General features: G+C 35.5%; 1 protein-coding gene and 2 long non-coding RNA genes across 9 annotated transcripts in view; 1 reads left to right on the top strand and 2 right to left on the bottom strand.

Moving 5' to 3' along the window:
• Positions 1-1,051: 1,051 nt before the first annotated feature.
• Positions 1,052-3,858, bottom strand: LOC149654763 (uncharacterized). Its single transcript, XR_016370727.1, has 3 exons — positions 3,447-3,858; positions 2,889-3,112; positions 1,052-2,312 (listed from the first exon to the last, which is right to left on the bottom strand). It is a non-coding gene; the product is annotated as an uncharacterized LOC149654763 (long non-coding RNA).
• Positions 3,859-4,089: 231 nt separating this feature from the next.
• Positions 4,090-6,762, top strand: LOC149654764 (uncharacterized). Of its 2 annotated transcripts, XR_016370729.1 has the most exons (5): positions 4,090-4,104; positions 4,300-4,559; positions 4,894-5,117; positions 5,653-5,730; positions 6,648-6,762. It is a non-coding gene; the product is annotated as an uncharacterized LOC149654764 (long non-coding RNA). The 2 variants fall into 2 exon arrangements; XR_016370728.1 differs by having other exon boundaries at positions 5,653-6,762.
• Positions 6,763-8,402: 1,640 nt separating this feature from the next.
• The window catches only part of LOC149654765 (neuropeptide F receptor-like), a 28,681-nt gene continuing 21,914 nt past the window's right edge, over positions 8,403-15,169 (bottom strand). For 3 of the 6 annotated variants that reach the window (XM_089846399.1, XM_089846395.1, XM_089846394.1), the window contains 4 exons: positions 11,841-12,121; positions 11,582-11,777; positions 11,206-11,520; positions 8,404-9,748 (listed from right to left, as the gene is read on the bottom strand). In XM_089846399.1, the coding sequence (XP_089702525.1) occupies positions 9,254-9,748; positions 11,206-11,520; positions 11,582-11,777; positions 11,841-12,115 (1,281 nt within the window). In that variant the 5' untranslated portion in view covers positions 12,116-12,121 and the 3' untranslated portion in view covers positions 8,404-9,253. Of the gene's footprint in view, positions 9,749-11,205; positions 11,521-11,581; positions 11,778-11,840; positions 12,122-13,386; positions 13,465-15,169 lie in introns of those variants that run through there. The other 3 variants (XM_089846397.1, XM_089846398.1, XM_089846396.1) reach the window with 2 other exon arrangements.

The following is a 15,169-nucleotide window of genomic DNA, read 5'->3' on the forward strand; positions in this document are numbered from 1 at the left end:
CTTTATAAATGTACTATAGAATAAATAAAATGAAATAAATGTTTGTCGATTTAATGAATCTCATTTTTATTGCTTTTCTTGTCAATAAAGTTACAGGCATACATATGATCATTAATAAGTAAATCACTTTTTAGCACTGTTAAAGGCAGTGCGTCAAGGGGCTATTCACTAATGAAAATTTTCTTTTATTGGTGATTTTTATTGATGCTTTTAAAAAGGATAGGGATTCATTGGTGATTTAAAATGGATGGGGATTAATGGTTGCGTCTGGATTACGAGTAATCACCGAGGGGCTACTCACTAAAAACTCGTTAGTGATTTTAAACGAGATTGGGATTATGGGTTACATAGGGGCTACGGGTTATTGTTCGTATTCACACATTTGCCGCTAGGGGCGCTGTATACGTAGTTACGTATTTACTGACATCTAAAACTTGATAAAATTCTGCTAAACTTTCGTGTAAGCAAGATATATAGTTCATAAATTGCCGCTAGGGGCGCTGTATACGTAGTTACGTATTTACTGACATCTAAACTTGATAAAATTCTGCTAAACTTTCGTGTAAGCAAGATATATAGTTCATAAATTGCCGCTAGGGGCGCTGTATACGTAGTTACGTATTTACTGACATCTAAAACATGCTGTAAGATTTGCCGCTAGGGCGCGCTGTCTTTAAAATTTAATAGGCCTATTTGAATTAGCGCCTACGTCACTCTTAGTAGGCCAGAATTTACTATAAAACTCGGACACCACTTGTCCAGTCTTCTTTTCTCTCTGCACCGGCGACCAGTCAACATCGTTCCCTGATCAGCTCCTCGTAATCCGGACTTTCGAGGCCAATATTGGATGGAAAGCCACGTTTTACGCCGATGTTGGGACGTGACTCCAAGCTATCCGCCATTGAACGCCCATTGGAACGTTGAAATCAACGCGAAAGGTTAAGCCTAGTACGGTATGTGTGTTTAAGTCTTTCAATAATCCAAAGCCATCCAGCTAGCATTTTATTATTTTATTTAATCGTAGAGTTTAAATTATTTAGGTAGGGTTAATTGTTAGTTAATTATGTTTATTTATTGAAAATTAAGTACAATTTGAGGAAATTTCCAAACACAAGGTCAGTGAGACAAGGCTTAATTTAGAACATCTTAAATCAAGAACTTGGGCCTAAATTACGGGAAATTAAATTCTTTAAGTATTTTAAATAATAAAAATATAATTTTTGCAAATTAGGTCTCAATTAACGGCGCGAAACAATCTAAATTAAATCTCATTTATGATGTACGGGGGTGAGATTAAGTTGCATTAGGCTAAACCTTTAAGAATATTTTACCCGGGCCTCGGCCTAATCTTCAAGCTTTAACTTTACGCCGTCACTTTAAATTTGAATTAAATTAATGAGGGTATTTTTGAATTATTACGCGCAAATTAGAGATTCTAAAATTTCACTCATTGTGGCATATAATTATTTTAGATAAATTAAATAGTTTAAATGAAACAGCCAGGGTTAATGGGGTTAGTAAATGGACTTAATTTGCAGTAAATAGTAATCATTTAATTTTAATATGAACGGCGACCGCGAAGTTAAGGCTTGAGATTTCTATTTATGGGAATATTTAGTTTTTTTTCTTCTTAAATTTCCGTAAATTATTATTTTGTTAGGACCTTAAAGTAGCCCTTTAATTATTATTTGGCAAGGACTTAAATAGAATTTTAAAATCTCACTAAATATTATGGGAATATTATACTTCAATGTTTTTCTTATATTATTTTAATCTAAGGTATTCTTTCCGTAAATGATTATTTTGTTAGGACCTTGAATTAGCCCTTTAAATCTGATTTGGCAATGACTTAATATTTAGTGAGATTTTAAAATTCTATTTATGGGAATATTATACTTAAACGTTTTTCTTATATTATTTTAATCTAAGGTATTTTTTCCGTTAGTTATTATTTTGTTAGGACCTTAAAGTAGCCCTTTAGTTTCAATTTGGCAATAGCTTAATATTAGTGAGATTTTTAAATTCTATTTACGGGAATATTTTACATAGTTTTTTCTAAGGTATTCTTTCCGCAAACTGATATTTTCTTAGAACCCCTTTAATTCTTATTAGGCAAAGGCTTAATATTTGTTATTAATATATTTTAATTTTTAGATTCGAATGATTTTCTTGGATATCGTGTTGTTGGTCATTCAGAGACGTTTCCTAGTAGATGACTTCGACGTTCAACTTACATGGGAGTCCATCCGCTGTTAGAGGCACTCATTCCAGATGACATCTTCCTTGGATTCGCTATACAAGCTGTTTTCAACCTAGAAGAATTCATATATTTTTTTTATTATTACACTTGCAACTACTTAACTTTTTTTTAGCGTTATACTTCAATTTACGTAACACTTTAATTATATTTTTGTTGAAAATTTTTGTAAACACCTATTTTTCATCTTTTTCTTGAATAAATTTTGCCTTAAACCCCTTTATTTATTTTCTTTGATTATAATTTCGATAAGATGGAAGGTTCAATTTTTTTTCGCTTCAAACAGATAGCCTACATTTTGGGGTCCCTTTTTTAGGCTTTTTCAAGCTTATTAATTGAAAAAAAAGGCCAAAAAAAGGAAAAATTGGTTAAAAAAGAAAAAAATTTGTGAAAAATTGGTAAAAAAAAGTAAAAAAGGGGCCCAAAAATACTACCCCAAGTCCAGCCTTTAAAAAATTGAAACCAAACCCAATATCGAAACTAAATCATGAAAACAAATAACGTGACCCAAGAAAAAAATTTTTTATTTAGAAAAAACAATTGAGGTGTTTACAAAAATTTTCAACAAAAAAATATTTAAAGCCTTCCGTAAATTAAAAATTGACCGAGTAAAATAAAATGAGGTAGTCACCGAGAAAATTTACGAATAAAATTAAATTAATCAGTTGAAAGTCTTCACGGTAATTCTCCAGATCAGCTTGATGGCCTTGTGTTTCGCAAATTCATGACAGACGCCATCAGGAATGACTATCTTTAACAGCGGATTAACTCCCAAGTCTATCGAATGTTGAAATCGTCTACCAGGAAACGTCTCTGAATGACCAGCAACAGAATATCCAAGAAAATAATTCCCGTCTAAAATAGAAATAGATTAATAACAAATATAAAGACACTGCCTACTTAGAATTGCAACTTTAAAGGGGCTCACCGGCGCTGTTGGGGGGGAGACCACCCTTAGTTCAGGGGGTAAGCAATATGCTAACCAACAGTTTGACCCCCCTTCGCCCCACCAGGTCCGGCAAGGCCCTTTAAGCCTAACAAATTTGGTTTATTTATCTTTAATTTAAAATAATTAGCTAGACTGAATTTGTGATAAATAATAATTAACTAACAATTAACTCTGGCTGTTTCATTAAAACTACTTAATTTATTAAAATAATAATAAACTATTTATTATTAAAAGGCTTACACTTGCTGCGCATTAAGAAGTTTGTTCATTCCAACATGGCGTCGCTTGATTCCAAAAGAGCATTCTGGATGGATTCCTTGACGGCAAAGATCAAAATGGCTGACCGGCGACGAAAGGGGCCTTTCTTCGTTTTAAACGACTTCAAAATTCATAATCAAGTGATTTTCCAAGAGCAGAGAAGTAAACAATCTTCACTCAACGATGCCGATCAATGAAAAGAAAGAACTTTCGGCTTCTTCAGAACAGAAAGCAGACGACACAAATTGTTGTAAATTCAACCATGGAGTAGTTTAATTGGAGCGAGAAGGAAAGTTCCTTTATATTTGGTTACAATATATCTCCGTAAATATTGCTCCATGGTGGCAGATTGCAGGAGGATCGTCGTCTGCTTTTAAGGGGAAACTTTTTGTTCTGGAGAGTGAAGACTGAAGACTGGAGTAGTCTACTGGAGAGTGGAGACTGGAGTAGTCGAATCGTCTACTCCAGTCTCCTCTTCACTCTCCAGAACCATAGCCCACTCGATCCGTGCTCCCGGACGCTGCCTTGCTCGCGAGCAGCTTGCGTCGTGACGCGCGTGATCGAGTGGGCTATGCCAGAACAAAAAGTCTCTCCATAAAAGCAGACGACACAAGTTGATAAAAGAAAGTTCAACCATGGAGTAATGCCGTTTTCCATTGGCATTTTCCATGGAGTAGTTTAATTGGAGCGAGAAGGAGAGTTCCTTTATATTTTCTTACAATATATCTCCGTAAATATTGCTCCATGGTACTCCAATTAAACTACTCCATGGAAAATGTCATTACTCCATGGTTAAATTTACAACAATTTGTATCGTCTGCTTTCTGTTCTGAAGAAGCCGAAAGTTCTTTCTTTCCAATGATCGGCATCGTGGAGTGAAGATTGTTTACTTCTCTGCTCTTGGAAAATCACTTGATTATGAATTTTGAAGTCGTTTAAAACCAAGAAAGGCCCCTTTCGTCGCCGGTCAGCCATTTTGATCTTTGCCGTCAAGGAATCCATCCAGAATCTAGAGCTCTTTTCCGCCATTGAATGCTCTTTTGGAATCAAGCGACGCCATGTTGGAATGAACAAACTTCTTAATGCGCAGCAAGTGTAAGCCTTTTAATAATAAATAGTTTATTATTATTTTAATAAATTAAGTAGTTTTAATGAAACAGCCAGAGTTAATTGTTAGTTAATTATTATTTATCACAAATTCAGTCTAGCTAATTATTTTAAATTAAAGATAAATAAACCAAATTTGTTAGGCTTAAAGGGCCTTGCCGGACCTGGTGGGGTGAAGGGGGGTCAAACTGTTGGTTAGCATATTGCTTACCCCCTGAACTAAGGGTGGTCTCCCCCCCAACAGCGCCGGTGAGCCCCTTTAAAGTTGCAATTCTAAGTAGGCAGTGTCTTAATATTTGTTATTAATCTATTTCTATTTTAGACGGGAATTATTTTCTTGGATATTCTGTTGCTGGTCATTCAGAGACGTTTCCTGGTAGACGATTTCAACATTCGATAGACTTGGGAGTTAATCCGCTGTTAAAGATCCTCATTCCAGATGGCGTCTGTCATGAATTTGCGAAACACAAGGCCATCAAGCTGATCTGGAGAATTACCGTGAAGACTTTCAACTGATTAATTTAATTTTATTCGTAAATTTTCTCGGTGACTACCTCATTTTATTTTACTCGGTCAATTTTTAATTTACGGAAGGCTTTAAATATTTTTTTGTTGAAAATTTTTGTAAACCCCTCAATTGTTTTTTCTAAATAAAAAATTTTTTTCTTGGGTCACGTTATTTGTTTTCATGATTTAGTTTCGATATTGGGTTTGGTTTCAATTTTTTAAAGGCTGGACTTAGGGTAGTATTTTTGGGCCCCTTTTTTTTACCAATTTTGCCTTTTTTTTTGGCCCTTTTTTTCAATTAATAAGCTTGAAAAAGCCTAAAAAAGGGACCCCAAAATGTAGGCTATCTGTTTGAAGCGAAAAAAATTGAACCTTCCATCTTATCGAAATTATAATCAAAGAAAATAAATAAAGGGGTTTAAGGCAAAATTTATTCAAGAAAAAGATGAAAATAGGTGTTTACAAAAATTTTCAACAAAAAAATAATTAAAGTGTTACGTAAGTTGAAGTTTAACGCTCAAAAAAAGTTAAGTAGTTGCAAGTGTAATATTAAAAAATATATGAATTCTTCTAGGTTGAAAACAGCTTGTATAGCGAATCCAAGGAAGATGTCATCTGGAATGAGTGCCTCTAACAGCGGATGGACTCCCAAGTAAGTTGAACGTCGAAGTCATCTACCAGGAAACGTCTCTGAATGACCAACAACACGATATCCAGGAAAATCATTCGAATCTAGAAATTAAAATATATTAATAACAAATATTAAGCCTTTGCCTAATAAGAATTAAAGGGGTTCTAAGAAAATATCAGTTTGCGGAAAGAATACCTTAGAAAAAACTATGTAAAATATTCCCGTAAATAGAATTTAAAAATCTCACTAATATTAAGCTATTGCCAAATTATAACTAAAGGGCTACTTTAAGGTCCTAACAAAATAATAACTAACGGAAAAAAATACCTTAGATTAAAATAATATAAGAAAAACATTGAAGTATAATATTCCCATAATATTTAGTGAGATTTTAAAATTCTATTTAAGTCCTTGCCAAATAATAATTAAGGGCTACTTTAAGGTCCTAACAAAATAATAATTTACGGAAATTTAAGAAGAAAAAAATAAATATTCCGATAAATAGAAATCTCAAGCCTTAACTTCGCGGTCGCCGTTCATATTAAAATTAAATGATTACTATTTACTGCAAATTAAGTCCATTTACTAACCCCATTAACCCTGGCTGTTTCATTTAAACTATTTAATTTATCTAAAATAATTATATGCCACAATGAGTGAAATTTTAGAATCTCTAATTTGCGCGTAATAATTCAAAAATACCCTCATTAATTTAATTCAAATTTAAAGTGACGGCGTAAAGTTAAAGCTTGAAGATTAGGCCGAGGCCCGGGTAAAATATTCTTAAAGGTTTAGCCTAATGCAACTTAATCTCACCCCCGTACATCATAAATGAGATTTAATTTAGATTGTTTCGCGCCGTTAATTGAGACCTAATTTGCAAAAATTATATTTTTATTATTTAAAATACTTAAAGAATTTAATTTCCCGTAATTTAGGCCCAAGTTCTTGATTTAAGATGTTCTAAATTAAGCCTTGTCTCACTGACCTTGTGTTTGGAAATTTCCTCAAATTGTACTTAATTTTCAATAAATAAACATAATTAACTAACAATTAACCCTACCTAAATAATTTAAACTCTACGATTAAATAAAATAATAAAATGCTAGCTGGATGGCTTTGGATTATTGAAAGACTTAAACACACATACCGTACTAGGCTTAACCTTTCGCGTTGATTTCAACGTTCCAATGGGCGTTCAATGGCGGATAGCTTGGAGTCACGTCCCAACATCGGCGTAAAACGTGGCTTTCCATCCAATATTGGCCTCGAAAGTCCGGATTACGAGGAGCTGATCAGGGAACGATGTTGACTGGTCGCCGGTGCAGAGAGAAAAGAAGACTGGACAAGTGGTGTCCGAGTTTTATAGTAAATTCTGGCCTACTAAGAGTGACGTAGGCGCTAATTCAAATAGGCCTATTAAATTTTAAAGACAGCGCGCCCTAGCGGCAAATCTTACAGCATGTTTTAGATGTCAGTAAATACGTAACTACGTATACAGCGCCCCTAGCGGCAATTTATGAACTATATATCTTGCTTACACGAAAGTTTAGCAGAATTTTATCAAGTTTAGATGTCAGTAAATACGTAACTACGTATACAGCGCCCCTAGCGGCAATTTATGAACTATATATCTTGCTTACACGAAAGTTTAGCAGAATTTTATCAAGTTTTAGATGTCAGTAAATACGTAACTACGTATACAGCGCCCCTAGCGGCAAATGTGTGAATACGAACAATAACCCGTAGCCCCTATGTAACCCATAATCCCAATCTCGTTTAAAATCACTAACGAGTTTTTAGTGAGTAGCCCCTCGGTGATTACTCGTAATCCAGACGCAACCATTAATCCCCATCCATTTTAAATCACCAATGAATCCCTATCCTTTTTAAAAGCATCAATAAAAATCACCAATAAAAGAAAATTTTCATTAGTGAATAGCCCCTCGACGCACTGCCTTTAACAGTGCGAAAAAGTGATTTATTTATTAATGATCATATGTATGCCTGTAACTTTATTGACAAGAAAAGCAATAAAAATGAGATTCATTAAATCGACGAACAATTATTTCATTTTATTTATTCTATAGTACATTTATAAAGCATAAACAAAAGTATATAGATATAAAAACAAAAAGTACGCTTCGTTGAAACTTGCTGGCGCCGTGTAATATGAGAAGCCCTCCTTTATCCCAGAATAGTGTCGATCCCCTCTTTCGTTTGATTACCTTCCCGACCGTGGCACAGGAAACAAGCTATGAATATGAATTGGCAAATGAAACACGTTAAATAACAGTAAAACTCAAATGCTTGATCAATTAGAATATAAGTATGACCAGGAATTTATACCTTTACTACTTCTCACTGCTGTTATGCCAAATTACTTAGAGAAGGATTGATACCACGACGTCCATTGAAATGCGTGTGCCGAGCCTCCAGGGGTAAAACGAATAATGTATTTCCTACGGGCCCCTGTAGAACTCCATCCCGCATTACACGCGTGTACGATACTCTTTTATAATATTCGTATTTTCCCTAAATCTGTACCGATTTAGTCGTTTTTGGGGTCAAATTAAAGCTAAAATTACGCGTTTTATTTATGTATTGACACCATACGTGACGTCACATTAGAAGTTGTTATTTCGTGCCAATTTTCAAAGTCTTACAATAAATAACGGATTTGAGAAACTACACAAACACACAGACACACCAGTGGAACTTTTATTGTAATTTTAATAGTATTTAATATAACGTTATACACATGTATCTCGAATTAATTAAATATATTCATGTTTATTTAGAATCAGCAATGAGCTCCGAAAATATTAATTAAAAATCAAAATTTAAATCAGTGTACGATAGCGCGTGATTATAATGTATTCAAATTTGTTGAATCGTTTAAAATAAATTAGTATGTGTATTTTATTAAACGCACTGTTCAAAACGATGGCCGCTTAATTACAACATCACTTATTTACATATGGCGATTGTTTTCAAAGATTTACAAAACAAACAGACATTTACATACTTTCTTTCCATCATGATCCATATGAGCCGCTCACACTGATTGGATAAATTTGAGCAACTTTTAAATTATCGGCGTCAGAACTAAATTAAGCCAAAAATTAATGACTTTGGCTTAATTTACTTCGATAAATACCATAAATTTATTAAGACATGCTCCATAAGTATGACACTTCCTATACAAGTTCGTAATGCTAGAGACTTACTACTAAGAGCTTGTTCGAGAACGACAAGCGAGAATTGCATGACTACACTCGGTGGTTAATTTTGCAGTTCCTATTTAGTCACCAGGCATCTATTTACCTCAAATCTATGACCTACGTCACTTCATGACAAGCTCCAGGTTGTTACCAGTGACAAACTTATAGTGAACATATCTTATAAACTTATGTAATTACGCGTATTTAATTCAAATCACAATAAAAATACTCATTTTTTTTCTTTTTATATAGGTTCGGTTTCAACAATCAAAGTTAAATATTTAAAGGCATTCATTCGACCGTGGGGGTTACAGATTTACTCATTTCGAGGAGCTAACAACAATGGTGTCAAACTTTTCCGTTGACCTTCCGGTAGTTGAGTCTACTTGCGGAAGGCTTTTGCCGCCATTACCATTTGCCTCGGAGTTGTTCTTGTAAAGTACGACGGACTCTGTACGATCCCGAGCATTTGCCATGGCGGCGGACGTTTCGCTTTTGTTAAATGTGGTCATAGTTGTGACGGAACCCGATGCGCAAGTCGAGAAGATTTCCCGGAACTCTTTCTTGAAGTTGTCGTTCAGCCAACCGTAGAGTAGTGGGTTTGAACAGGCGGAGCTCATGCCGACCATGTGGCAGCAAGCGAAAACGATTCGGAACTCCGAGTTGTCAAAGGGAAAGTAGAATTCGGCCAAGATGTTCAAGATATTCAAGGGAAGCCAACTGATGACGAAGATGATGGCAATGGCGATCAACAGGCTGTTGGTCTTACGCATGCGTTTCTTGTCCCGCTCTTGTTTCTCTTGAAGTTTCGTTCCCTGTATACACGCGGGAGAGTAAAAAGAAAACGTTTACAATATTAACCTGACGATGAAAGTACAATTAGTCTAATAGTACTGGAATAGAAGGCAAGAGTGTTAAGTTAAAAGCTTCCTAATAAGAAGAACAAAAGAAAGAACAGCATTATCCGGATAGACATCAAAGAGGATTGAATACTTTGGATGTCAAGAGAGTTCTTCTAACCTACTACAAGGACACCTTTTTATTTTTTTCTGAACTTTCTCATCAAAAGATGCTTGGAGCACGAGAACTTAGATATAACGAAGGTTAAAACAAAAGAAAAACATGATTTAGGCTTAACTATTCTTTAGCGTTGTCTGCAAGTGACCTAGGAGTCTAGGTACCATTATTTCTAGAGGCAATCTTCGTTTAGAAAAGACAAAAACCTTTCCTTCGGTCCTTTCTTCTTTCTTTTACCTTTCGTACAAGCGAGAGATCCACTGCTAATCAGTGTCACCTATAAGACAGGGTTGCCACAGTGCCTGGAAAACCTGGGATTCCTGTGAATTTTATAGCGCTATAGAATATTAAATTTATAAGCCATTTTTAGACAAAAGATTAGTGGCAAAATTGGTCTAGGAAATTGACTTTTAAATGCTCTAAGATAACTTGAATAAGTCAGTCAGTTCTGAAATAAAAATTCTGTGGCAACCCTGTAGGGCCTTAGTTGAGTTTACTTCCCCGGGTTTCTTTGTTACTAAAGTCTATAATTTGACGTATTTGGCATTACTAAAAAAACTGTAATTGGACATCGGGGTACTCAAGTAAGAAACACGTTAACACTTGCCACCTGTTATCCGAAATAAAGTAAGCGTTGGAAACTTTTTCGTACTCATCTGTTCTTAATTCACTCGCACGAATGACCTTCAGTAGATGGTACAGAGGTCCTTAGGCTATCGGCTCTCTTGTTTTTGATATATTTTTGCTTGTACCTCAAAGCGGGCTTTAGCTAACAGTGTTTACTTTACTAGTGATATTCATTTTTGTTTCTCACTTCATACGGCTTCTTTTATGATGGAATGGAAATTTTATCCCAAGGTTTACTCTGTAAGCCTTGGTGTATGACCAAGTTCTATTGTTCAATGTTTTTTATCTCTTTCGCAATGTCAGCATTACCTTCGTTGTTTTGCGGTCCTTTTATGCGGGGAACGTCACTAGGGACCCATCGTTCTTAGCAGCCGAGAACGCGAAAGCTGAAGTTGACATTTTTAACAATGCGTGCCAACTAACATTGTGTATATTTTAGTAGGTTTACAATAAGCGTCCTAACCGAGAAATTTGATAAGATCTTATCCTAAATCATCTAAAATTGTATATTGTAGATATCTATTCTTTTTCTTGACCAGAATATGTTTTAGATTGTAAAATAAGTTAATAAAAACTAGTTGACACGAAAGAAATGTCAAAAGTTTGCTAATTTTAAGAGATTCTTTACCTTTGATACGACTCTGTATTTTAACTTCTTGGCAATTCGAGCGTAAGCGACGCTGACGATGATAATGGGTAGAACGTATTGAAAGAGCATGGTGAAAATGGAATAAAATCCTCCACCGTGTTTGATGGGCCATTTTTCGCAACAATAATCCAAGTGATCGATCCAGGGTATTTTAAAATCGGCGATATTGACGTGGTCCACGGTCTTAAACCAGAACATGGGGAAAGCTAGCAGCAAGGCGAATACCCAAATACTCGTCAAGGTTAAAATGGCGTTCAACGGTTTACAAGCCTCTTGGGTAGGGTAGATAATGACCTTGAAATAAAGATTAGTTCTAAATATCTTTGTTAAAACTAGTACCATGCAGATAAATTACTTTGTATCTATCAAGGGCGATGGCCGTGATGCTGATGGTTGAGACGAAGATGGAGGTCGCTTGGAGACCCGCTACCAACTTGCACGTCAAGATACCCAATGGCCAAAACTTGAGGACAATCTCCACCAATGAAAAAGGCATGGTAAAGAGACAGAGTATCAAGTCGGAAATAGCCAAGTTTATAATAAATACGTTCCTGAAATTGGTACGCAAAACATTGAAGAGAAAGGATTAAGTAACTTGTAAATTTCGCTCTTACCTGGCAGTCCTCATTTGTGGTTTTCTGGCCACGGCTAAACACACGAGGCCATTCCCCGTGGCCCCGGTTAGAATAAGTAATACGTAGGCGATAAGTAGACCAATCAGGGCTTTGTCGTCAATAGTTCGATTGCTCATGAGAGCTCGGACTCTATCCATTAAGATAGTCATGTTCCGAACAGTCTGAGCCTGCGATAGGTTATGGGCGTGGTTTGCGATTTCCAGTTGACTTTCGTTGGACATGAAGATTTCTTCGTCTTTCGGTTGGGAGGACATGATACTCTGTTAAAGATAAATTAAGAAACACTACTTATATACGATTGTAGAAAATTTTTAATCAAGATTTGTATAAAATATCTTAATTAAAGTATGAACCTGAAACTTATAAATTAATTAAACCACTCTAATGACTTTTCTAATTAAAAGTTTTAAATTAGTTTTAACGAGAGGAATTCTTCTGTCATATTCAAGAACACTTCAACTTAAAACCTATTCATTTTCCAAGTACTCTTACCATAAGTTTATAAGATATGTTCTATAAGTATGACACCCCTATACTTCGTAATGCTACCGAGAGACTTACAGCTCGAACTAGTTCGAGAACGATAAGCGAGAATTGAAGTCCTACACTCGGTGGTGGTTAATTTTGCAGTCCATCTTCCTATTTAGTATGTCCTTCCCTTTGACAGCGCCCTAGTCAACAGGCGTCGCTTTACCCTGAATCTATGACCTCTCTTATTCACTTCATGACAAGCTCCAGTTTCTAAGTTACCAGTGTCAAACTTATGCTGATACCAAATCAACAGAGTTTTCATAGAAATTTGCGAGTAGAATGGTTAACATAAACGTTTCGAGCGAGTTGCAGTTACGTGGTTTTGTCTCTCTAATGTCACTTTCACTCTCGCAGGCTGTCTTTCAAATTCACCCTTTATTTTTTGTCCTTCCTTACCGGGAACAAATTTGTTTTAAAACTCTAGTCACGGACGGACTCGCGTCTTCTCTCGGAGATTTAATTGAATTTACTCTGCGCGTTTCTTTTCACTCTTAACTTGAAGGGAGCTTGTTTCAAGCCGCTTCTTTCCCTTCTTCTTGCCGCTCCTTAAATGTTTTTTAAAAGCTCTTCAACACGACGATAGGATGATAGAAATGGAATACGGGAGGTTTTTCTTAGGATGTGAGCTTTGCCTGGATTTTAGGCAAACAAGAAACTATAGTTGAAAGCCCTTAGCTCCTAAGCCTATAACGGTAAATTCTATTTTCCCTGTCAAAATCGGATTACTTTAAAGTGCCCCTTTGAATAATAATAATAATATAAAAAAATCAGTATCAATTTGTACTTTAGTATATATATTAAGAGTAAATAAAAATAGAGAAAGTGCGACACACTTCGTAATGCTTCTGAGAGACGACTTACAGTTCGAGATAACTAGTTCGAGAACTACAAATTGGTTAATTTTTCAGTTCATCTAGTTATTATTTAGTCTGTACTAAGCCTTTGACAGCGCCCCAGTCACCAGGCGTCGCTTTACCTCGAATCAATGACCTACCTCATTCACTTCATGACAAGCTCCAGTTTCTAAGTTACCAGTGACAAACTTATGCTTAAACATATCTTATGAACTTATACAGGACAAAATAGAAGCTACACCTATCTTTACCCCTCTGGCGATGAAGTTATCTAGAACTTGTCAATATGGCGACGATTGTGACATAGTGACGTCAAGAAGGGAATATGATACAAGCTCCATCCACAACGATTCCCAGTCCTTGCCATGAACGCGAGAAAAACTAGGGTTACCAACCCACCTCCAAAATTCTTTATTTACTTTTGGTATAGCGAGTTAATGTAATTTAAAAAAAATTCAATCGATTTTAAAGCTCAGTAATGGTTCTATCAGTTTAAAGTTCTCTTTTTAGTCACGGTTCAATAGATCTCCGTAATAAACAGACCCCTATTGATAGCGAAAGAAGTAACTAACCCCCACGTACTTGGGTAAATATATATCGGAATCAAAAACAAGTTTTTAGAAAGGGGACCCGATTTTAATCCGTTTCCTACGAAACGTGTTTACTCGAATTTTGCGTAAGGCTTCATCCTTTTTTCCGTGTTCAACCGTGCTTGAGGAAAAACTACTTTCTTTCTACGATGGTTAAATATTACGTCTTCATCCGCCGTAACTCAACTCGAAGATATTAATTCAATCTTTGACGGGTTTCATTCGGGGGATATTTTTCAATCTCGGTTCAATTCTTTTCAATCTAAATTTATACGAAAAAATTTTGCTTTTATAAACGGACTTTAAAGGGATATTGATAGCTAGAAGGCACGGTGTTAAGTGATTGGTCAGAGGTGGTGTAGTACTTGAACTTATTTTGATTCGAAGCCTATTTTAAAAGATGCACGTAGAATCGATAAACATCACTTCATTTCCTTTACACTATCCCTTTAATGTATTTCAGACTTTAATATAAAAATTTAGTTCTTGGAAGTATTTTTATCCATTAAAATACTTCACAGGGTTTCCAGAGAAATTCATTAATTTTTCCTAAGTATTTATGAAATTAGTGTTTGACTAATTCGGTTATTTTTCCGAATAATAATTTATATCTATTCTTTGCAAAGCTTCCCTTGGACGGAAGTAACTAAAAGACGCGGTTTAACGCGTATTTACCAAATCTTCTTGGAAACTGTCTATGAAACGAAACACCTTTTGATTAATTTATCCACGATCCAATTCTTGACCAATTTGCTATCATTTAATCTCCGTGACCTATATTTTAACCACTTTTCTCTTTCCATTCCGTGGTAACGTCATCCACCCATAAATAACCCCTTCGTTAAAACGGCCCAGGCAGTAAGTTGGAATTCCGTAGAAACCCATATCCAATAATGTCAAAAACAAAAGCGACAAATCCCCTCGGTGTCCCTCCCAGGCTAGCCTTTGATTTCCAGACTTAACATCCGTTTATAACGCTAAGACTTGGCGAATGCAAAAGTCCCTTATTTTCAAAACGCCAAGCTGTCGACTTACTTGGATTTGATAAAACAAAACCGACAAATCAACAGCCAGCACACACGCCAATATCGACTTAGGACCAATTACCCCACGGACTATAGCCTGCTTCCGTTTATTCAGCTTGACCGTAATATTTGCGTTGCCACCATCATCCAAGAAGAAAGAAAGAAAAGATTTGATTTGACCAAAGTCCAGTATCAAATATAGAAGAATCGACCCTTGACTAGCTTGTTTTCTTACGACTGAATATCCGGTACCCATTCATACTATTCATGATATAAGGATTCCTGAAAATTTAAACAAATCCTATACT

The sequence above is a fragment of the Phalangium opilio genome, unplaced genomic scaffold, assembly GCF_054372755.1.
Source record: "Phalangium opilio isolate 3A_F unplaced genomic scaffold, DU_Popi_V2 ptg000079l_1, whole genome shotgun sequence".
Taxonomy (NCBI): domain Eukaryota; kingdom Metazoa; phylum Arthropoda; class Arachnida; order Opiliones; family Phalangiidae; genus Phalangium; species Phalangium opilio.